Source organism: Polyodon spathula, chromosome 24 (genome assembly GCF_017654505.1).
Source record: "Polyodon spathula isolate WHYD16114869_AA chromosome 24, ASM1765450v1, whole genome shotgun sequence".
NCBI lineage: Eukaryota > Metazoa > Chordata > Actinopteri > Acipenseriformes > Polyodontidae > Polyodon > Polyodon spathula.
Window position 1 is genome coordinate 24,806,363 of NC_054557.1, and position 23,417 is coordinate 24,829,779.

At 43.0% G+C, this 23,417-nt stretch overlaps 1 protein-coding gene across 2 annotated transcripts in view; it reads left to right on the forward strand.

Annotated features, from left to right (window-relative positions):
• LOC121298804 (threonine--tRNA ligase 1, cytoplasmic-like) overlaps positions 1-23,417 on the forward strand; it is a 58,315-nt gene that overhangs the window by 7,235 nt on the left and 27,663 nt on the right. For both annotated transcript variants that reach the window (XM_041226032.1, XM_041226031.1), the window contains 10 exons: positions 3,948-4,071; positions 8,100-8,221; positions 12,766-12,883; positions 14,051-14,115; positions 17,878-17,956; positions 20,007-20,153; positions 21,000-21,098; positions 21,374-21,540; positions 21,816-21,978; positions 22,460-22,597. In XM_041226032.1, coding sequence (XP_041081966.1) covers positions 3,948-4,071; positions 8,100-8,221; positions 12,766-12,883; positions 14,051-14,115; positions 17,878-17,956; positions 20,007-20,153; positions 21,000-21,098; positions 21,374-21,540; positions 21,816-21,978; positions 22,460-22,597 — 1,222 coding nt within the window. The remainder of the gene's footprint in view (positions 1-3,947; positions 4,072-8,099; positions 8,222-12,765; positions 12,884-14,050; positions 14,116-17,877; positions 17,957-20,006; positions 20,154-20,999; positions 21,099-21,373; positions 21,541-21,815; positions 21,979-22,459; positions 22,598-23,417) is intronic.

Below are 23,417 nucleotides of genomic sequence, written 5' to 3' on the forward strand. Positions count from 1 at the left end.
TTCGGCAATGCACCAGTCTTGGAAAACTGTCCGCTTGTATGAGCACTGGACTCTAGTGCTCTGCGTTTTAGCAGACTAGTGTTTCTACTACTGCATCTGGCAAACCACATTTGAGTAGATTGCTCTGTTCAATGGCCAGACCCAGAGTTGGAGCTGGGCTGGGTTCGAGTGCCATAATAGCCCCTCCGCTTGGCTCAGGAGGTCTTTGCGCAGCAGGAGCTTCCACGGTTGACCCGACAACATGTTGGAGAGGAGAGCAAACCAGGGGCGTCTCGGCCATCTGGGTCCAACCAGCAGAACCTGTGCTCTCTCCACAATATAAAAGCCCCCGTGGCAAGGAGTGAGCTAGCGCGTCTTCTCCCAGGGGAGCCCCTGTCTCTCTCCATGGAGAACCATAGGGGGCAATGAGTGGACTCGGCTGTGGCTAGGAGGTCGACTCTCCCAAATCTGTTGCACCACTTTGGGATACAGTATCCGTTCCGAGCTGTCTGGAGCTCTTCTGGACAGGAGGTCTGCTGCCTTGTTGTCCACACTGAGGAGGTGAACTGCCCTGATGAAATGCAAGGTTCTGTGCATCCAGGACAGGAGGCTGTGCGCTGCATGGTGAAGGCACATTGAGCACAGGCCACCTTGTTGTTTTATGCAGGTTACCACTGTGGTGTTGTCCGTCCGGACCAGCACATGTTTGTGCGCGAATTGCTGGCAGAAATGAGATAACGCCAGGTTCATTGCTTGCAGCTCTCGGGCATTTATGTGCGCTTGTTACCAACGTCCCTTTCACTGACCTCTTATTCCTCTCCCATTCCAGACCGCTCCCCATCCCAGACTGGAGGCATCTGTAGTGACCACTTCCCTTCTGTGAGGGGATCCGATGCACAGATTGCCAATACCAATCTCAGACCAGGTGCACCTTGAGCGTATTTACCCAGGCTTGAAGCGAGCGCATTCTCAGCAGCCCTAGTGGAAGGATTCTCAAGGCGGCTACCATCAGCCCCAGCAACCTTTGATATATTTTGACCTGCAGAAGAGCGTCCTATCTGAATACGGAGAGTGTGGCCTCCAGCAACCGAATCCTGTCTTCTGACATTGAGGCAAGCATGCTCACAGAGTTCAGTTTGATCCCCAAGAACACTGTGGACAAACAAACTGAGACGGTATGAAGTTGCTTTTCTGTTGGTGTATTGAGAGCCTTAACTTAATAACATGATGTTTTTTTTGTGCGCCTCTGCGCGTGCTTTGGAATGCGCGCAAGCTAACCAATCATCCAGATAGTTCAGGATCCGAATACCCTGCAGCATGAGTGTAGCCAGTGCTGCATCCATGCACTTTAAAAATGTGGGGGGTGCCAGCAAGAGGCCAAATGGCAGCATGCAGAATTCATATGCGTTGCCTTGAAAGGCGAAGCGCAGATATTTTCTGTGCACGGAACGGATCGGGACATAGAAGTAGGCATCTTGCAGGTCGATTGATGTGAATCAGTCACCCGGTTGGACGGACTGGAGGATACACTGTGCTGTCAAATGTTGAACTTCCTCTGTTTGTGGAACAAGTTAAGGACCCTGAGGTCCAGAATTGGTCTGAAACCGCCGTCCGTCTTGGGCACCAGGAATTACCTGGAGTAAAAGCCGCTGAGGGCATCGCTTGGCCTTACCAAGCACACAGCATTTTTCTGTTGAAGATTGGCGATCTCCTGTTGAAGGAGTATCGCGCTTGCTGGTTAAACGGTGGTGTGGAGCACACCCTTGAAGGGTGGCGGACCTAAGTGGAATTGTAGAGCGTATCCGTATCTCCCATTGTCGATAGCACCCAGGAGTCCTGGGTTCAGCCTTGTCATGGGTCGTTGCCATTGGTCAGTCCGATTGTGAGGGCGGTTGGTGGCACCCCTGGCTGGTCATGGTCCATTGCCGCCGGCCCTTTTGCCCCAGCAGGCTGTGAATGCCACCTTGGGAGCTGTCGGTAAGCCGGAAGGCGCGAGAATTTGTCCAAAATGTCTGCCCCAGTGTAATGGGGCATCCAGTAATGGCACCAACATCGCAGCCAGCAACCTCCCTGATGCCTGGCCTAACTCCCATATTAGGTTAGTCATCGCCCTTGCTACCGCCTGGAGCTCTCCTATGTCTGCCTCTGTGGATCTTTCTTGCAGTCTCTCTTCTAACTGGGTTTGATATAGCCCCAGTATAGCCATGGCTTTTGCTGCTCTGACTGACAGCGCTGCCGATGTGTACGCCTTTTTCAGCATAGCATCAGTTGTCCTGCAAGGCTTAGACGGGCAGGTTGGGTCCTTATCCCCTTTGGTGAAGGTGGAACCTTGCACCAATACCGTGACCCTGTCCCCGACAGTGGGGAATGTGCCTAGGACCTTCTTGGGCTCCTGCAGTGTGCAGTAGAGACTCTGCTGTTCTGGAGGCTGAGGGTGCAGACGCTGGGTTGCTCCAAGAGGAGCGCACCAATTCCAGGAAGTCCTGGCACAAAGGGAGGGCTTGCTGTGGGTGCCCTTTTTGTTGGAGGAAGCGGTTCCCCTTTCCCTCCCTCCTCTTCTGCTGGCCAGGGAACGGCCGTGGCTGCAGCTGCACGCTGCATTAGTGCCCGGAACTCTTCCTTCTGCGACACATTCGGCAGAGGCGGTAAGGAGCCCAGTGCTGTGGCCTGCCAGATGGAAGTGGCTGGGTCAGAGACGTCTGACGTTGATGCCGTGTAGGACCACTCATCTGGGCTAGGAGGTCTAGGTGCTGGGGAAGGGGAATGAGACTGCGGAAGTTGGCGCTGCCCGGTGGTAGGGGGCAGTCTGCCCTACGACTTCAGTAGGGTTTCCAGCATAGTTTGCTGAGCCCTCACAGTCTCCACCAACTCCTGGAAGCACTGCTCAGCCAAGCTTGCACACCTCCGAGGCGACTGTGAAGATAAAAGTCTGCGCCTGGGGAAGGAGAGCGGTACCTGCATGGTATCTGAAAACTGCACAAAGCCTTATGTAGTGGAAAAGAGTAATGGCCGCTCGCCTCTTGCTAGAGGGATCGAAACCAGCTCTAGTCAGTAAACTGACTGGAGAATTAGGCAAGAGCACTCTTAATAACGCTCAAAAGCATGATTTTACTTTGGATGTAGATAAATTTGAAGTTTGAAACCAACAAATCAGCCAAATTCGACAAAAAAGCACGAAGCAATCTATGACCTGTCTCAGTGAAGTGAGAAAGAAAATGGCGCTATGTTACTGTGAGGATATCCCTCTTCAGCAGGAGGTAGGAGGGACTTCCCCCTCATAGCAGGGCCCTGATAGGGCAGCATTTTTGTATGTGCTCAGTCATATACGGTCAGAGGATCCTTTCCCATTCGGTAATGGTTGCCATTCCATTGAAAGGGAATTAATTTGGAAAAGATGATGCCAGACAACTAGACTCCAGGGACACGTGCCTCCTGAGCCACATTCCACGCTTTTCCAGTCCCTCTCAAGCACAATTCGTTAAGTAATCAAACTTGAAACCAGGTGGCTGTGCAAATGGTGTCTGTCTTAGTTGCAAGCTGTCCCTTCACTAAGATGGCCGTCAGCCACCAAACCTTGTCCCCCACACATGTGCACCCGTGTGCAGAGCCTATGTTGTCACTGCTAATATCACATAACTGTTTGACAAAACAACTGCTAGCAGCCTGTGGCAAAGTGATTGTGTGCAGGTGCAGGTGATTAAAGAACAGGTTTGTTTTGTGCAGTGCCTAATGGCAAAACAAACAGTAAATAATAATGATAAGTAATACAGCAGGGTGTATTACTTAAATTATAATCCCTGGGTTTGTTTGTTTCACAAGCAAAACAAACAGGGCCTTGTGGTAAAGTGATCTTATTGAGTGTGTATATATATATATATATATATATATATATATATATATATATATATATATATATAATGACGGCCTTGGTTGTCCTCCTGTGACCTGCGTGTCTGTTTGCGTCTCAGTCAGGGCCTGGCGGACAGCGCTGTGATTGCACGGGTGGACAGGGAGTTGTGGGATCTGGACCGGCCCCTGCAGGGTGACTGCTCCCTAGAGCTGCTCCGATTCGACCATGAGGATGCACAGGCCGTGAGTCTCGACTCTTTACGTTACCTTTGAGCACTGCCATGAAGAAACAGTACAGTGCCAGATGAACAGCAATTTGAAACCCCGGACTGTATATCTGGAACTAAAACGCCAAAAGATAGCATAACAAAAGGGGGCCAGTGGTAATACCCCCAGTACAAATGAGGGTGAGAAAAATGATTGTAACCCTCGTGTAGAGATGTGCTTTAGAATAATTTCAAACTGTATTCTATTCATAAAAGCAGTGTCTGCTTTCTAATGAATACACTGTACAGAAAGGCATGTTATTAAATAAATAGTAACAGACAACGCTGTTGGGTATCTGTGTGACTGTGTGTGTGACTGTATATATCTGTGTGACTGCATGACTTAGAGCAACTGTGTTTGTGTGTGTGACTATGTATGATAATGACGGTGTGTATGTTAAAGCATTTGATGTCACAGAATGTTCTAATGTTGAATTCAGGTAAAACCAAGGTTATGCTAGTGGGCTCACAGAACCAGCTAAAAGGAAATGTGGGATTACATGAGCTTGACCCTTGCAGTCTCTCATCAAAACTAGAGTTTAGGGGTCATCTTTGATCCTGATCTCATTTGAGACTCACATTAGGGAAGTTACTAAAGTATCTTTTTACCATTTGAGAAATATAGCCAAACTGAGACCAATTATTTCTGTATTTGATGCTGAGAGACTAATGCATGCCGTTGTTTCATCTAGAATTGATTGTTGCAATGCATTTTTTTTTTTCTGGTGTCCCAAAACATGTGGTATCCCGCTTGCAGCTTGTTCAGAATACCGCCGCTCGAATTCTGACTAAAACCAGGAAAAATGAACATATTTCCCCTGTTTTAGCCTCTTTTACACTGGCTCCCTGTGCAGTATAGAATTGATTTTAAGATTTCGCTGTTAATTTACAAGGCCTTGAATGGATTAGCACATAGTTATTTGCAGGAGTTATTGACCCTGTATCTTTCAAACCGCACACTGAGCTCACAGGATGCAGGGCTGCTGGTTATTCCTAGGGTCAACAAGAGCAACACTGGAGGTAGGGCTTTTTCTTGTAGCGCTCCTAAATTATGGAATGCTCTGCCTTTTTTATCAGGGAAGCTGGGACCGTTACAGTTTTCAAGTCAAGACTAAAAAGGCACTTTTATAAAATGGCTTTCTTATCTTAGTGGGTTTTAATGTAACTTAGTGACTGTGTGTGTGTTTCTGTGTGACTGTTTGACTTTTTCTGTGTGTGTTACTGTGTGACTGTGCTTGACTATGTTTCTATGTAACTGTTTTTGTGTGGCTTTGTGACTGTTTCTGACTGAGACTGACTGTTTTTGTGTGACTTTGTGTTTCTGTGTGTGTTTTGTGTGATTGACTGTTTCTTTGTGACGGTGTTTGTGACTCTGTGACTGTGCTTGCGACTGTTGCTGTGTGGCTGTTTGTGACTGTTTTTGTGCGACAGTATGTGTGTTTGTGTTTTTGTGACTGTTTGACTGTGTGTTTCTGTGTGACTGACTGTTTGTGACTGAATGACTGTGACTGTTTCTGTGACTTTCTGTGGGACTGTTTGTTACTCTGTGACTGTGTGTGTTTCTGGGTGACTGTTTTTGACTCTGTTTGTGTGACTGTGCATTTGTGTGACAGTTTCTTTGTGACTGTGTTTGACTGTGTGCTTCTGTGTGTGTCTTTCTGTGTGACTGTTTGTGACTGATTGTGTTTGACTCTTTCTGTGTGTGTTTTTGTGTGACTGTGACTTTGTGTGTGTTTGTGACTTTCTTAATCGTATTAAGTAAAATAGAAGCTCACCGTGTTTTGTTTAGTGTTGGTCCGTTTTGTTTGTCTGTTTATTTTGGCTACCAGTGCCGTTTCCTGTGTTTTTGTTTGTCTTACAACCATTTATTTACTGTTCTGTTCACTGATTAAATGCTGAGCGAAACCATTCGCTCAGCTCCACCAAACACCATCTCTCTGTCGTTTATTTCCGGGTTCCTGTTTCTGGTCTGACGTCCCCCACTCCGGCCGTCTTTGTGACAGTGACTGTGTGTGTTTCTGTGTGTGACTGTGTTTTTCTATGTGACTGTGTTTGTGACTGTTTTTGTGTGACTGACTGTTTGTGTCTTTCTGTGGGACTGTGTGTGACTGTAACTGTGTTTTTGTGTGGCTTTGACTGTTTGTGACTGCATGTTTCTGTGTGACTGTTTCGACTTTTTGTGTGGCTGTGTGTTTGTGTCTGTTTCTGCATGGCTGTTTGACTTTTTGTTTATGTGTGTGTTTCTTTGTGACTGTTTTTGTTTTACTGACTGTTTGTGTGTTTTTTGTGTGACTGTTTGTGACTCTGACGGTGTTTTTCTGTGACTTTGTGACTGTGTGTTTCTTTGTGACTGACTCTTTGTCTGTGTTTTGTGTGACTGTTCTTCTGTATGACTGTTTGGGGCTGTGTGTTTTTCTGTGACTGTGTCTGTATGACCGTGTTTCTGTGTAACTGTGTGACTGTTCCTGCGTGACTGTGTGTGCTTCTATGTGACTGTTTGTGTCTCTGTGTTTTTCTGTGACTTTTTCTGTATGACTTTGTTACTGTGTGTTTTTGTGTGACTGTTTATGTGTGCCCGTTTCTGTGGGACTGTGTGTTACTCTGAGTGATTGGGTGTGTGTTTCTGTGTGCCTATGTGTTTGACTGTTTGTGACTGTTTTTGTGTGATTGTGTTTGTGACTGTGTTTGACTGTGTCTGTGTGACTTTGTGTTTGTGACTGCGTGTGTGTTTCTTTGTGACTTTCTGTGTGACTGTTTGACTCTGCTTCTGTGTGTGTTTTTGTGTGACTGTTTGTGACCATGTGTTTGTGTGACTGATTGTGACTGTTTGTGTATGTGCATTTGTGACTGCATGTTTTGGTGTGTTTCTTTGTGACTGTTTTTGTGTGACTGTTTCTGTGTGTCTGTGTTTGTGACTTTGTGTGTGTTTCTGTGTTACTGTGTTTGTGACTGTTTCTGTGTGACACTTTGTGACTGTTGCTGTGTGACTGTTTGTGACTCTTGCTGCACATGTGTGTTTTTGTGTGACTGCTTCTGTGTAACTGTGTGCCTGTGTTCGTGACTGTCTCTGTGTGACTGTTTGCAACTGTGTGTGTGACTGTGTTTTTGCATGACGGTTTGTGTGTGTTTGTGTGACTGACAATTTTTGTGTAACTTTCTGTGTAACTGTTTTTGTGACTGTTTCTGTGTAAATGAGTGCATGTGTGTTTCTGTGTTTGTGACTGTGTTCATGTCTTTCTGTGTGACTTTGTGTTTCTGTGTGACTGTTTGACTGTGTATGACTGTTTGTGATGGTTTATATATGTGTGTTTGTGTGACTGTTACTGACTGTGTGTTTGTGTCACTGTTTGACTTTTTCTGTATGACCTTCTGTGTGACTGTGTTGCTGTGTGACTCTGTTTGTGACTCTTTTGTGTGACAAATGTGTGACTTTGACTGTGTAACTGTGTTTGTGACTGTGACTGACTGTGTGTTTGTGACTGCTGTGTGACTGTGACTCTGTTTGTGACTCTGTTTTTGTGTGACAGTGTGTGTTTCTTTGACTTTTTGTGTGACTGTTTGTGATTGTTTCTTTGTGGCTGTGTTTCTATGTAACTGTGTGCCTGTGTTTGTGACTCTGTTTTTGTTTGACTGTTTCTGTTTAACTGTGTTTGTGACTGTCTCTGTCTTTGCCTTTTTTTTTTTTTGCATGACTGTGTGTGTTTCTCTGATTGTGACTCTGTTTTTGTGTGACTGACTCTGTTGCTGTGTGACTGTTTGTGACTGTGTTGTTGTGTGACTTACTGTTTGTGACCGTGTGCCTGTGTTTGTGACTGGGTGTGTTTTTGTGTGATTGTGTGTTTCTGTGTGACTGTTATTGACCGTTTTGTTTTTTGTGTGACTTCTTTTTTTTTCTGTGTGACCGATTGTGACTTTGTGTTGCTGTGTGACTCTTTGACTGTTTTTCTGTGACTTTGTAACCCTGTGTGTTGCTGTGTGACTGTGTTTGTGACTCCTGTGTTGCAGGTGTACTGGCACTCCAGTGCTCACGTTCTTGGGGAGGCGATGGAGCGGTTCTACGGGGGCTGCCTGTGCTACGGCCCTCCCATTGAGAACGGTTTCTACTACGACATGTACCTGGATGACAGGTTAGTGAACAGGATATGACATGTCATATAGCTTGCCTCTTAGATAGGGCTAGAATATAAAGGCCATACACAGAGCTCCTTTTCACTGAGAAAACTCTTGGTCACTAAATATCAATGAAGTATGAATTAATTCAAATAAAAGCAAATAGGGTTTTAAGATGAAATGTGTCCCACAAGTGCATTAACTGCCAGTGGAGAATGACTGGCTGGGATATTTGTTTCTGCAATGCTCACTGCCAAGGCTGCTGTTGGGATTGTATATTTTGATAATTTCTTTGTTGGAAAGTGTTTTGCTGCTGCCATCAGGATGTCTCTGTAAATAAGGTGCTTGGAACTAAATACATGTTTATTGTCCTCAGTCTGTGTCACGCTGTGTGTGTGTGTGTGTGTGTGTGTGTGCGCGCGCTGAAAGCTGTATCCTCGGTCTGTGTTGTGTGCTGGAGGCTGTGTCTCGGTCTGTGCTCTGTGTGTGTGTGTGTGTGCGCGCTTGAAGCTGTGTCCTCGGTCTGTGCTGTGTTTTTCTTGTTGACTTGGTTGCTCTCAGTTGATTGCTGTTTTTGTATATCACATTTGTTTCCATGGCTTTCTGTCTGAGTCTCATATAGCTGTTAACTTGGTCAGGCTGTGCTCACTGCCCTGGATCATCAGTGCTCCGTTGTAGTGGATGTTTAGAATTAGGGCTTGAAGTTTTCAGGTTTTATTTTTGATCACATGATCACATTCTGTTTCCTTATTAAACTCAGAAAAAGACGTTAAAATCAAAACAATGGCACTTGTTTTTACCTTTACATAAGAAGAACATAAGAAAGTTTACAAACGAGAGGAGGCCATTCAGCCCATCTTGCTTGTTTGGTTGTTAGTACCTTATTGATCCCAGAATCTCATCAAGCAGCTTCTTGAAGGATCCCAGGGTGTCAGCTTCAACAACATTATTGGGGAGTTGGTTCCAGACTCCCAGGATTCTCTTTGTAAAAAAGTGCCTCCTATCTCCTGTTCTGTATGCCCCTTTGTCTAATCTCCACTTGTGACCCCGGTCCTTATTTCTTTTTTCAGGTCGAAAAAGTCCCTTGGGTCGACATCGTCAATACCTTTTAGAATTTTGAATGCTTGAATCAGATCTCCACGTAGTCTTCTTTGTTCAAGACTGAATAGATTCAATTCTTTTAGCCTGTCTGCAAATGACATGCCTTTTAAACACAGAATAATTCTGGTCACTCTTCTTTGCACTCTTTCTAGAGCAGCAATATCCTTTTTGTAGCGAGGTGACCAAAACTGAACACAATATTGTAGATGAGGTTTTACTAAAGCATTGTAAAGTTTTAACATTACTTCCCTTGATTTAAATTCAACACTTTTCAGTATATATCTAAGCATCTTGTTGGCCATTTTTATAGCTTCCCCACATTGTCTAGATGAAGGCAATTCTGAGTCAACAAAAACTCCTAGGTCTTTTTCATAGATTCCTTCTTCAATTTCAGTATCTCCCATATGATATTTATAATGCACATTTTTTATAACCTGCATGCAGTACCTTACACTTTTCTCTGTTAAATGTCATCTGCCATGTGTCTGTCCAGTTCTGAATGCTGTCTAGATCATTTTGAATGACCTTTGCTGCTGCAACGGTGTTTGCCTCTCCTCCTATTTTTGTGTCGTCTGCAAATTTAACAAGTTTGCTTAATATACCAGAATCTAAGTCAAGGGTGCTTGTGCTAGGACTTGGACTAGATTTTAATGTATTATTGGTGTATTTGGTTTTAATTATATATTTATCTAAAGCAGCAGTTAGCAGTAACATTAATACTGTTATCACTGCTAGGCGGGTTACTTGAATTTTGAACAGATCTCAACCAGGAAACCTCATCTAAAATTCCTTCAAGATATTTCTACTCCTATTATATCTCGAACCTAATCTAGACATGAATGCTTTCCTCATTAATGCTAGAACTGCAGCCAAGTGTGCTTTCTCTGTATCTGACAAAATTGAGGAGTTGAAACCTCAACGTGTCTGCCTGACAGAGACCTGGCTAAACAAATTACCTGGTCTAGACATAGTTAATTTACTTCCCTCTGGTTATAAAATTTACCATATGAACAGAACTTCAAAATGTGGCGGTGGTGTAGCCCTTATCTTCCAGGACCACCTGCATTGCACCTGTAAGCCTCCCATCTCCTTTCAATCTATAGAATATTTATCTGTTCATTGCTTTTTGAAAACAACTATTCCTTTAATCTGTCCATTGTTTATCGACCACCTGGTTCGGTTTTTGTGTTTTAACACAAAACATAAAGACTGACTGCTCACCTTAAATACCCTGCACCCGGGAGGGCGTAAGCATATAGGCAGAACATGCGGCCGTCTATTGAAGGGGACGGCAAAAACGAAACGGTAACACTGGGGGAGATCTTTACTAACTCTGCTGGCGTGTTCACCCTAGTTACAGATGATGCCCGCTTAACATGGCTTCACCGAATGAAAGATAGCAATGCCAGAATCACACGGTGGTACTTAGCTCTGCAGCCCTGTGTCTTCAGGTTTTCCACAGAGCAGGGAAATTGCATCAAAATGCAGATTTTTTTTTCTCTCGGAAGGCATGGGGGTGTAGGATTTTTGAATGAACCGGTGGTATCATTCTGAGGGAGAGGATATGTAACTGGGGGAATTCTGTGCTGACTCTGCTGGCGTGTTCATAGTGCTGCAGGAAGAGGGTAGCTGTCATCCAATACCTGCCTGTGGGTCGTGGCAGTGACATGGAGAGGTGGGAAAGGGGGTGTCTGGGCTTTCCCTCTCTCTGAGTGGCTGAAAGGCCGGTCTTGAGAGGATTGTTAGCTCTATAAAAGAACACACTACTGTTTCCTCAGGTCTGCCCTTCTAGGATTTACCAGGTGTACGGAAGCTCGGGTCAGGAACCGAGAATGGCTGGGACACAGACAAACCGGGAATGAAATTGAAAAGAAACAAAAAAAAAAAGAAAAACTTAGTGATAGCAGGGACACCATGGACAGACCCCTGTGTATTTTTATAAAAGGCTGAGGAACCGTTAGAATAGAACGGAGATCCGGGCCATGCAGGTAGCGACAGCTGAGGTAACGCTGCGGATTGCAGCACCTTATGTAGTAATGTAATTTTGATTACTGTGTTTTCTTTTCCTTTTTTCTTTCGCCTTTGGTTTTTGGATTATTGTTTTGAGCACCTATGAGTGCGTCTGCACTTGACCTGTACCGCCTGTGGTATTTCCATGGTTCTGTTTTTACCGTCGTTGGTAGGCAGACCAGTCAACAGCGCCAGAGTTATAATTAATTAATTTAGTTGCATGAAAGGAAAATGCAACTGGAATTATACTCGATGGTTCCTTGAAGATTAGACTTTTTGGTCTGTTGGTTTGGAAACTCGGTCTGTTGAAGTGTCCATTACAAGCTCTCCTCTCAGCAACAAAGTCTTTAATCCCACTTTTGGATCAAATTCTGCAACAAAGTTTCAATTCTCGATAGAATCAACAAGCAGCTGCAACAAAGTCTCCAGTCCTCGGTATAGGATTCACAACAGCGCCCGTCCGTTCTGTCCTCTTAGCTGAATCTTTTAGCTTTGCAGGTAGCAGGGCACAGTTTCTTTTTGGATACTGTGGTTTTAGGTGTACAGCAGACCCAGACTGGTTTGTCTGATAACAGTCGCTGTAAGTTTTATGGCAGTCTTCTCGCCGGGCCTCAGTCTCTTTGCTTGTAGCAGTTGACTCGCTTGCAGCTTGCTTCCTCGTCTCGGGTCCGTTCCAGGCAGAGTTCCAGAGTTGCAGCTTTGCTTAGCAGAGTGACAGCACCTTGTTCAGCATTCAATGTGGTGCGCAAAATGTTGTTTTTTTTTTTTTTTTAATAGTCTTTCTCACTCTGCTGATTGGCTACTTTTCATGAGGTCATTTCTGTATCTTGCCTCTTTAAATTCCAAGTCCGTTGATGTTTTAATGTTCTTTTTCACCGGGTCATCGCTAGTTTGTGTCTTCCTTGCATCAAAGTGATTGTTGTTGCACATGTGAATTATCTATACGTAATTCAACTGTCCGCTCGGCCTAATCCAGTTCAGGTGCCAGTCCTCTAATCAGTAGGTCATATAGTTCAGCATGTGTGCAAACCAGAGGCTCCCTTCAAGACACAGCAGTTTGCTCTCTTTCTCAAGACACACAGTAACATTAATGAATTCAGTTACATTTCTAATACACGTTCATGTATTGTCATATTCGGGAAATATGTCCTACAGCTCAAACTTTTACACTGATGGAATGTACTTACACAGTTCTGTTCATTGTGAATGACTTTCATTCTGTTGTGCCTCAGACACACGCACGGGAGTAAATCACAGCTTCCAGTGGAATCGCACAATGAAAGGAACTAAAATATGTTACTCTTACCTTCAAGGTATCTTTATTTTGTTTTTATTAGTGTTTTTCAAGTATTTTTTATAAAATCACTGAATTTCACAGCTTTTATTAGTAGATGTTCAGCAGTTGAAAGTTGTTATTGTTGCCATGGTTACCAAATCTCTCTCTCTGCAGAAGTGTCTCCAGTAACGAGTTCCCTCTCCTGGAGACTCTGTGTAAATCTGTGATGAAGGAGAAGCAGCCCTTTGAGAGGCTGGAGATCAGCAAGGAGACCCTGCTCAAGATGTTCAAGGTGAGACCAGACCTTGGAGACTGCCTGTTGGTCACAAAGCTGAACTGACCAATACTGTCTGTCGTTCTGTCACAAGGCTGGGCTGGCCAGTACTGTCTGTCACAAGGCTGGATTGGTCAGTACTGGCTGTCAGTCTGTCACGTAGCTGGGATGGCCAGTACTGCCTGTCACATGGCTGGGGTGGCCAGTACTGGGTTTAGTGCCTGAGGACTGCGTAGAACTGGGAGCTGGTGATGGAAGGGCTGTGATTTTCAGTGCCCTATCTGGAGCCTTATTTCTCTTGTTTGTTATATTACGTCTTTTCATTTTAAAACATGATATCTGGTAAGTTACAGAAACCTCTGCTTGCGTACTTACTGTCTGGTAGTGTTGCATTTGGTCATTTCAACTTCTTTCAACTTTCAATAAGAAAATATTTCATATTGGATAATTGTTATTAGTTTGCTATAGATAGAATTGGTATCCATAGGCTTTCTGTGCACATATAGTTCTATACTGGATTTTACTGATTTGGTGTAGTAATTACATCATAATATATGTGTTTTGCTCTTTCTTTGTCTTGTAAACCCTGACGAAGGTGAACGGCACAGAATGTTGATTTGACTTGTTCACTTATTAATCTTGATGTTGCATCGATGTTGCACTTTATTAATCTTGATAATTTAGTGAACAAACCCTGAGTTTGGATACTCTGTTGCATATATACTAATTGTATGCAGCACCAGACTTCACTGAATTCATCTTTCCTTTCTTTGCAAACCAGCTGCTTTGTAATGGCAGACAGGTTTCACAGCTGCAACATGCTTTCACCCCAAAGACACTGCATGGGTGACTGACCTGGGAAGTTAAACAGTAATAGACTCCCTGAAAGTAACCAGACAGTCCCAGCTATCATTTATTGAAATGAATACATCTGCACATAGGAGATCTACACACAATTATTTCATTAGCAAAACTCAAATTACAAAATCCATTGTTCTGGTACAGATTTGCCAAATGCAACGCTGCAGATCACATTCGTAACTCTTGCTTAACGCTACTTTTTAATAAGAATGGTTCAGTAATAAGGAGGGACGACACATCCTGATTTACAAAGCGTGGAGAGCAGTAGAAACAAGACAGTACGCTCACAGCAATTTAAATGTTTATCGAATTTCTTTATTTCAGTACAACAAGTTCAAGTGCCGGATATTGAATGAAAAGGTGAACACTCCAACTACAACTGTGTACAGGTAATGTTTTCACCCTCTGAACATACCGATGTGACATTCCCATATTGATTCAGAATTATAGCTCATTCACCCTAATAAGACATCATCTGAAATGATGCTCCCTGGGATGCTTTGTTTTTAGAACATAAAGTTTACAAACAGAGGAGGCTATTCAGCCCATCTTGCTCATTTGGTTGTTAGTAGCTTATTGTTCCCAGAATCTCATCAAGCAGCTTCTTGAAGGATCCCAGGGTGCCAGCTTCAACAACATTACTGGGGAGTTGATTCCAGACCCTCACGATTCTCTGTGTAAAAAAGTGCCTCCTATTTTCTGTTCTGAATGCCCCTTTGTCTAATCTCCATTTGTGACCCCTGGTCCTTGTTTCTTTTTTCAGGTCGAAAAAGTACCTTGGGTCGACATCGTCAATACCTTTTAGAATTTTGAGTGCTTGAATTAGGTCGCTGTGTAGTCTTCTTTGTTCAAGACTGAATAGATTCAATTCTTTTAGCCTGTCTGCACATGACATGCCTTTTAAACCCTGGATAATACTGGTCGCTTTTCTTTGCACTATTTCTAGAGCAGCAATATCCTTTTATAGCGAGGTGACCAGAACTGCCCACTATATTCAAGATGAGGTCTTACTAGTGCATTGTACAGTTTTAAGAATTCAAATGAGATCGTGTTGTGGTCTGAGTTTGCTAGTGGTTCTCTGACCGCTGTTTTAGTTATTCTGTCTTCGTTATTTGAAAAGACTAGATCAAGGCATGCCTCCCCTCTAGTCGGTGCCTTGACAGTTTGTGTTAGGAAGCAGTCATTTGTCGTTTCCATCATTTCAATTTCGTCCGTCGTGCTCCCCACCGGGTTTTCCCATTTTATATGGGGGAAGTTGAAATCCCCCATTAGTATGGCTTCTCCTTTGCTACACGCATTTCTAATGTCATTGTATAACAGATTATTTTGCTCACCGTCTGAATATGGCAGTCTATAGCATGCTCCTATTATTATGCCCTTTGAATTTTTGTCCGTTATTCTGACCTGTTCTGATTCGGCTTTGTTTTCTTTGTCCAGGTTTAACACCTGGGCTTCAAGACTGTTTCTTATGAATAGCGCTACCCCTCCACCTCTTCTGTCCTGCCTGTCTTTCATGTACAGTGTATACCCACAAATATTATATTCGTCCCCATCTCAGACAACCAAGTTTCTGTAACACCTATCGCATCATAGTTACTTGTTAGTGCAGTAGCTTCAAGTTCTACATTTTTGTTTCTGATACTTCTAGTGTTTAGATAAGTACATTTAATGGTTGTCTTACCTGAGTTGTTGTCCTTGTTTTGAAGTGGTCTCCCTTCTGTTTTTTTTTGTTGATTTTCTACCCCCTTTCTTTCTAGTTTAAATGCTTAAGAACCTACTAGAGGATCTTTTCTCCAAGCAGATTGGTTCCCTTTTTATTTAAGTGCAGTCTGTCCCATCTATACAGATAGTCCTTGTTGTAAAATGTGGTCCAATGATCAAGATAGGTGAAGCCTTCCCATGTGCACCACATCTCATCTTCAGCTATTCGTTTAGGTTAATTATTTCCAGCTGTCTGTATGGTCCTTTGCAAGGTGCCGGCAGTATCCCAGAAAATACTGGTTTTGGTCTTGTCTGTTAGAACATAAGAACATAAGAAAGTTTACAAACGAGAGGCCATTCGGCCCATCTTGCTCGTTTGGTTGTTAGTAGCTTATTGATCCCAGAATCTCATCAAGCAGCTCCTTGAAGGATGCCAGGGTGTCAGCTTCAACAACATTACTGGGGAATTGTTTCCAGACCCTCAATTCTCTGTGTAAAAAAGTGCCTCCTATTTTCTGTTCTGAATGCCCCTTTGTCTAATCTCGTTTTGTGACCCCTGGTCCTTGTTTCTTTTTTCAGGTGGAAAAAGTACCTTGGGTCGACACTGTCAATACCTTTTAGAATTTTGAGTGCTTGAATTAGGTCACCACATAGTCTTCTTTGTTCAAGACTTAACAGATTCAATTCTTTTAGCCTGTCTGCATATGACATGCCTTTTAAACCTGGAATAATTCTGGTCGCTCTTCTTTGCACTCTTTCTAGAGCAGCAATATCTTTTTTTATAGCAAGGTGACCAGAACTGAACACAGTATTCAAGATGTGGTCTTACTAGTGGATTGTACAGTTTTAACATTACTTCCCTTGATTTAAATTCAACACTTTTCACAATGTATCCGAGCATCTTGTTAGCTTACAATTTTCTCTATTAAATGTCATTTGCCATGTGTCTGCCCAGTTCTGAATCTTGTCTAGATCATTTTGAATGACCTTTGCTACTGCAACAGTGTTTGCCACTCCTCCTACTTTTGTGTCGTCTGCAAATTTAACAAGTTTGCTTACTATACCAGAATCTAAATCATTAATGTAGATTAGGAATAGCAGAGGACCTAATACTGATCCCTGTGGTACACCACTTGTTACCACACTCCCTTCTGAGGTTTCTCCTCTAATCAGTATTTTCTGTTTTCTACATGTTAACCACTCCCTAATCCATGTACATGTGTTTCCTTGAATCCCTACTGTGTTCAGTTTGAGAATTAATCTTTTGTGCGGGACTTTGTCAAAAGCTTTCTGGAAATCTAAACAAACCATGTCATATGCTTTGCAATTATCCATTATCGATGTTGCATCCTCAAAAAAATCAAGCAGGTTATTTAGACACAATCTACCTTTCCTATAACCATGTTGACTGTCTCCCAGGACCCTGTTACGTATAGGTAATTTCCTTCCTAGCTCTCTGAATTTGTTTTGCATGGATTTTGGTCTGTCTCTTCCAATGTTGTTTGTACCGATGTGGACTACTACTACAGGGTCATCTCCTGTTCATTCTAGGAGCCTGTCCATGTTATCAGTGATGTACGTGACAGAGGCTCCTGGAAGGCAGCACACTGTTGTAGTAAGGGGGTCCAAACTGTGAATTGAACTTTTCTCAATATGGAGTCCCCAACAATCATGACCTCCCTTTTTGCTGTCTAGTCACCAATGTCAATAGGGTCCTGGATGTTGTTCCTTTCGTTCTCCTGATGTTGGTTTTGCTCATCAAAATTTCGAAGTGGTTCAAATGTGTTGGATGTTTTGATTTCTGGTGGTTGTGTTTGACAAAGTTTCATTTTTTCCCTGCTTCTGCCTTCCTGAACCCAGCTGTTCTGACCTTCTATCTCCCTGGTGGCTTTCAGTCTGTTAGGGGTGATGCAGACTTCCATGAACTGTGGGTGTGCCAGCTCCTCAGGATCCTGTTGCTGTCTCATTTCTTCCAGCTCCATTTCTAGCATACTTACTAGTTTATGCAAGTCCTGGAGCGGGCAGCACTTTAAGCACACTTGGTTTAGCTCTGCTGGGTTTTCTCGGATTTCCAACATCATGCAGGTGTCACAGATTACTGGCTTGAAGACTTAAGTTTATTTCTTCTGCAGCCGTCAGCCTGCTTTCAAACTGCTTCTCAACTGCTCTGAGTTTCAGTTTGTTTGTTATCAAAAAAACACATGCTGCTGTTTGACTTTGAGCTGCAGTGTTTTTCCAATGTTCACAAACAAATTATAGATTATAAAGAAGCCCTTCAAAACAATAGGAATACATATGAGGTAAGATGTACTAGAATTCTGTAGCTCTGTCTATACCAGTATACCTGTAGAATAGAATATACAGGAAAGAGATTTTCTGTGTCAAAGCACTTTTGTGCAACCATGTCTCTGCTCAGTGCACTGCACTAACCTGCTCTTCTCGCTCTCCAGGTGCGGGCCCCTGATCGACCTGTGTCGAGGCCCTCACGTCCGACATACTGGAAAAATCAAGGCCTTGAAGATCTACAAGGTAGCTTGTTTGCACTGCACTGTGGAAAGCATGCAGTACTGGAGTTGCCTCCCTCACAACATCTCTCATCACTGAGTCTGTTCTGAGTTCATAGAAAACACCAGCACCTACTGGAGCACTGTGAAATTGCAACAACTAACATTGCATAGGTCATCAAAATCAGTTGTGTGGGGATCCTAATTACAGATCAACGTCTGTAATTAGGATCCCCACACAAATCCTGGGTTTCTATTTTTAGTTTTAAATCAACTGCACTGCAGTAAACTGGAGAGAAACATGGATAGGGCATTATCAGAGCATTAAAATAAAAAACAGGTTAAATCTTACATTTCATAAAATAGAAAATACCTTAGAATTGCTGATTAAACCAAACTTCACATTTTCTACTGAGCTGTACGTCATATGGTAAGTTAGAAAAATGAAATCAGCTAATGTAAAAGAAAGTTAGGTGCTTCTGTGCTGGAGTGTAGAGTGGTCTGGAAAGCACATGACTGATTTGCATAGAACATACTGCTTTTACAGACAATCTGACATTGTGCAAATCTGCAGGCAACTTACACAAGCAAATTAACAACAAAACATGACTTAACACTATTTTCAATAAAACTGCTTTAAATTTACGGAAATTGGACAATGCAAAAAAAAAAAAAAAAAAAAACAGATAGTTCCTTTATAGTTTATGGAATTTGAAAATGTTTATTAGTAGTAATCTAAATGGAGGAGTTACAGATCAGCGTAACAACCCAACCATTTTTAATGTAATGTCCCTGCTACATTTAGAATAGACGCATCTGCATGTATGTGCAAATTCACTGAGCGAACCAACAAGCTAATGAGCTATGTGTTGTAGTTGTGGGAATGAAACGGTAAGCAGCTTCAATATTAAGTTCTCATTTCTCTCTATATCTCCCTGTGAGCTTGTCTGGAGAATTGAAACGGCCTCACACTGAACAGGCTTCTTCAGTCCATTCAAATCATGTGATAAAATGGTCTTTCGACTTGGCTGGTCTCACCTGTTCATGTATGTCCTGCCTGCAGCTGCTACACTTCACTGGGAATTCCAGAGGGAGCAGTGGCTTTGGTGCTCCTGCTGAATCTGCAAGGAATATTGCTCCTCCTTGCGCTACAGCACAGATTAGAGAGTGCATTCCTTGAGATATACGTGTTGTAAAGTACAGTAGATGCTGTAGAAGACAACTTTCGATTATTAACAACATTTTCAAAGGAACCAATCCCATCCCATAGACTTTTTAAGTTAATGGAATTCAGAAATTAGCAACTGTCTTCTGCTTAATGACAACGTTTTTTACAATTTCTATGGCTACAGCCTGCACAGGAATACATCATGCGTACGCATCGCAGTGTCTATATCCGTTTTCAGAATGCAGCAGTACATTTACTGAGTCTGATGGTTGTGTGTGATCATGGCTTTAAAACGTGTAGGCCTTTCTATAGCTGATAAAGTTTGGATTCTGGAGGCACTGTGTGAACCCGGTGCTAAACAAGTATGGGTATCAGAAAAGTTTGGCATCTCAAAATCTGCGGTATCCCGAATTTTAAATTGACTACGAAGCTGCACGCAAAATTGAGAGAGATTTACAGCTGTAGGTAGCGAATCATAAAAAAAATAAATAAATAATCGGCCCACTACTTCTTTTAAGATGATGCTTGTGTATTAAATGGCAGTCCTGTAAGAGTGTTTACTGTTTAAGGATATAGATAGTATGTTGTTGTAGTACTGTGTGCAATACAGTACTGGGTATACTTTTTTGTTTCACACACCTGTGTAATATTACTAAACAGTTTGTTCTGATATTTGGTGTTTTTCGTGTTTATTTTTTAACATGTATTTCAGTGCGCTGGTTCTACAACTATAGTATACATCATTTTTCCATATACATGCGTTTGAAAATGTGGCTTTTCACTTGCTAACGTTCGCTTAATAACAACTTTTTGCTGGGAACCGAGAGGTTGCTAATAAGCGGCATCTACTGTATGTCCAATTTAAAAATAAAGAAATAACAGCCCAGCTTTTGGCTGTGCCACTTAGAACTCATCCACGTACTGGGAGGGCCGTGCGGACATGGAATCTCTTCAGCGCATCTACGGGATCTCCTTCCCTGACTCCAAGATGATGAAGGAATGGGAGAGAGTCCAGGAGGAAGCCAAGAACCGCGACCACCGCAAAATTGGCAAGGTAACAAACCGATGGGAATGCATATCACTCCAGGGGAACTTGTGTGGCCAGGAATATGTACGAATGTCACACTTTAGAGCTTTACATACCTCTTTATACACTTATCTGATTGTGAAGAAACCTGGTTTAGACGTATTAAGAGTATTAGAATGGGAGCATATATGGGTGATTCTAGAACTGTAAAACATGGAAACTTTTTGTCAGGAGACTAGCCAGAGTGTTACTGAATGTGTATTACTTGGATTACGTAGTCTGTATGTTAATGAAGGCAATATGACCTACAGGCATAAATGGTACTTGTTATTTTTATTAACATTATTGTGAGTTTTAATCTTGACATGGACATGAAATACAGTCTGGAAAACAGAGATGCAGTGTTTGAGATGCCGCGGTGGTTGATGGTTCTTGGTTGAGATGCCGGGGTGACTGGTGGTTCTTGGTTGAGATGCCGGGGTGACTGATGGTTCATTGTTGAGATGCTGGGATGCTTGATGGTTCTTGTGGTTGAGATGCTGGGGTGCTTGATGGTTCTTGGTTGAGATGCCGGGGTGGCTGATGGTTCTTGGTTGAGATGCCGGGGTGGCTGATGGTTCTTGTGGTTGAGATGCCGGCGTGCTTGATGGTCCTTGGTTGAGATTCCGGGGTGACTGATGGTTCTTGGTTGAGAGGCCGGGGTGGCTGATGGTCCTTGGTTGAGATGCCGGGGTGACTGATGGTTCTTGGTTGAGATGCTGGGGTGCTTGATGGTTCTTGTGGTTGAGATGCTGGGGTGCTTGATGGTTCTTGGTTGAGATGCCGGGGTGGTTGATGGTTCTTCTTTGTTCTGTGATTCTCTGCCCCTTGCAGGAGCAGGAGTTGTTCTTTTTCCATGATCTGAGTCCTGGAAGCTGCTTCTTCCTCCCAAAGGGGGCCTTCATCTACAACACACTCATGGACTTCATCAGGGTAAGACACCTGCAAACAGAGTTCAGACCCACTCCTTTAATCCAGTTTAACACTCCTCTCTTAACTCAGTCATTATTGAACAATTAGTTGCCTATAGGAATAGAGAGAGAGAAACAAAACCTCATGGCAGCAATAACTCCAATCTTTTTTAGCTTTAGACTGTCATAGTCACCTTTATCGATCACAACACATATTGTTAATCAAAACAGATTATCAACAGGTCATATTGCCTCCATTAACATACAGAGTAATGGATTATTGTCATTGTGTGACAGGAGGAGTACCACAGGAGGGACTTCCTGGAGGTGGCATCACCCAACATCTACAACGCAAAGCTGTGGGAGACCTCGGGCCACTGGCAGCACTACAGTGACAACATGTTCTCCTTCAAGGTGGAGAACGAGACCTTCGCACTGAAGCCCATGAACTGCCCCGGACACTGGTAGGTCCCAGAAACTGTAGTCTGGCCTCTATACCATCAGTGATTGTGAAAGATAAGAGACAGTGGTACTGGTGACAGGCACACTGTAGATGGAATCAACATTATACACTCACTGGCATTTTATTGGTACCATTTATTGTTTGTATGCAGTGTGCAACCCGGTATTAGTTGGGGGTTTCTAATCGTGTCCAGCGAGTATATTTCGACTGCTATCACATAACTTATGTATTTAAAATCCAGAACTGGACTTCCCTCTTCCTTTTGCTTCTCCTCAGTTTGATGTTCAGTCACCGGCCACGGTCGTGGCGTGAGCTGCCCATGCGCTTTGCTGATTTCGGGGTGTTACACCGGAATGAGCTGTCGGGGGCACTGACCGGACTAACCCGTGTGAGGCGATTTCAGCAGGATGACGCCCACATCTTCTGTACCATGGAGCAGGTGGGCCTGTGCTGCTTCCACTGAGCCACTTCACTTGCCCCATTTCTTTGTACTGAATATTATAATGCTAGGTATTTAAATGTATTTAATTTAATATAGATTTTTAATACCATCCTCCAACCTGGTCATTTCCTGTGCTGAAGGTCAGTATCACTGATAGACCATGAGAGAGAGTCTGTAACAAGAAGTAATCTGGTACCTTTGAATTTAAATACCATATAACATATTTTCACTTGAATCTTTTTTTATTTTTGGGTACCAGTAAGTGGTTATTTGAATTTTCTAAACACTCAGACAGACATAACATACACATTAAACTGTCGCACAGAATGTACTGTATTAATAAATATTTATTGTTGAAGTCTCTTATTATAACTTTAGAAGTATATCAAGCTTTGTATTTGTAAAGTCTGTTTTGAAAAGTAAAGTATTTCAATCTCTCTCTCTCTCTCTCTCTCTCTCTCTCTCCCTCTCATCACAGATTGAGCAGGAGATAAAAGACTGTCTGGATTTCCTCCGCACGGTCTATGCAGTCTTTGGCTTCTCCTTCCAGCTGTACCTCTCCACTCGCCCAGAGAAGTTTCTGGGAGACATTCAGATCTGGGATCATGCTGAGAAGGTACTGCTCTGACACTGTGGCAGACTGTGTTCTGTGGAGATGGACACTGTTTGGAAATGCAGTTCAGCCCACAGAGTGGCTGGCTGGAACTTTACTGAGCTATCAGTAAAAAAGCAATCCCCAGCCACGCTGTGCACGATGTCAAAATGTGTCCTTCTGCTTTTTCAGTTCATACTGAATAGTTGCACACCACTCTCAAACAGTTTATATATGCCCATTCAAATTCTAAACAGTAGTTACTTCAGCCAAGTTAGAATATAAAGGGTTGAGGAAAACTACCATGAGTACCTGTAAGGGACAGGACTTTCTGGGAATTGTAGGGAATTGCCACAGCTAGCCCAGTCGTTTCAAATGATTTTTCTAGACTGCTCTGAACAGTCTTGCATCACATGTTTTTGTTCAAAACACAGCAAATGAAGATGTATTTTCATGAAACTCTGTGTACTTTAGGATTTGTAGGCTTTGTACTAGTAAGCACTTGTATTAGGTTTTGTAATACAAGTTTCCATGTTTCTTTGAATGAATTGACATTATGACCTATATGTAATAACCTCATATGACCACGCAGTCTGGATTCATGGGTTGATTTTCATAGGTTCAAGACTACCAGGTTAGAATAAACAAACCAGCCATATGAAGATGTGAGATCTACAAGTACATGCCCACCCTGTGTAAAGATGTCATGTCAAATTAAAAAGGGCTGACCCAAGTTTGGCCCAGTTGTGTCTTGTTAAGAACATAAGAAAGTTTACAAACGAGAGGAGGCCATTCGGCCCATCTTGCTCGTTTGGTTGTTAGTAGCTTATTGATCCCAAAATCT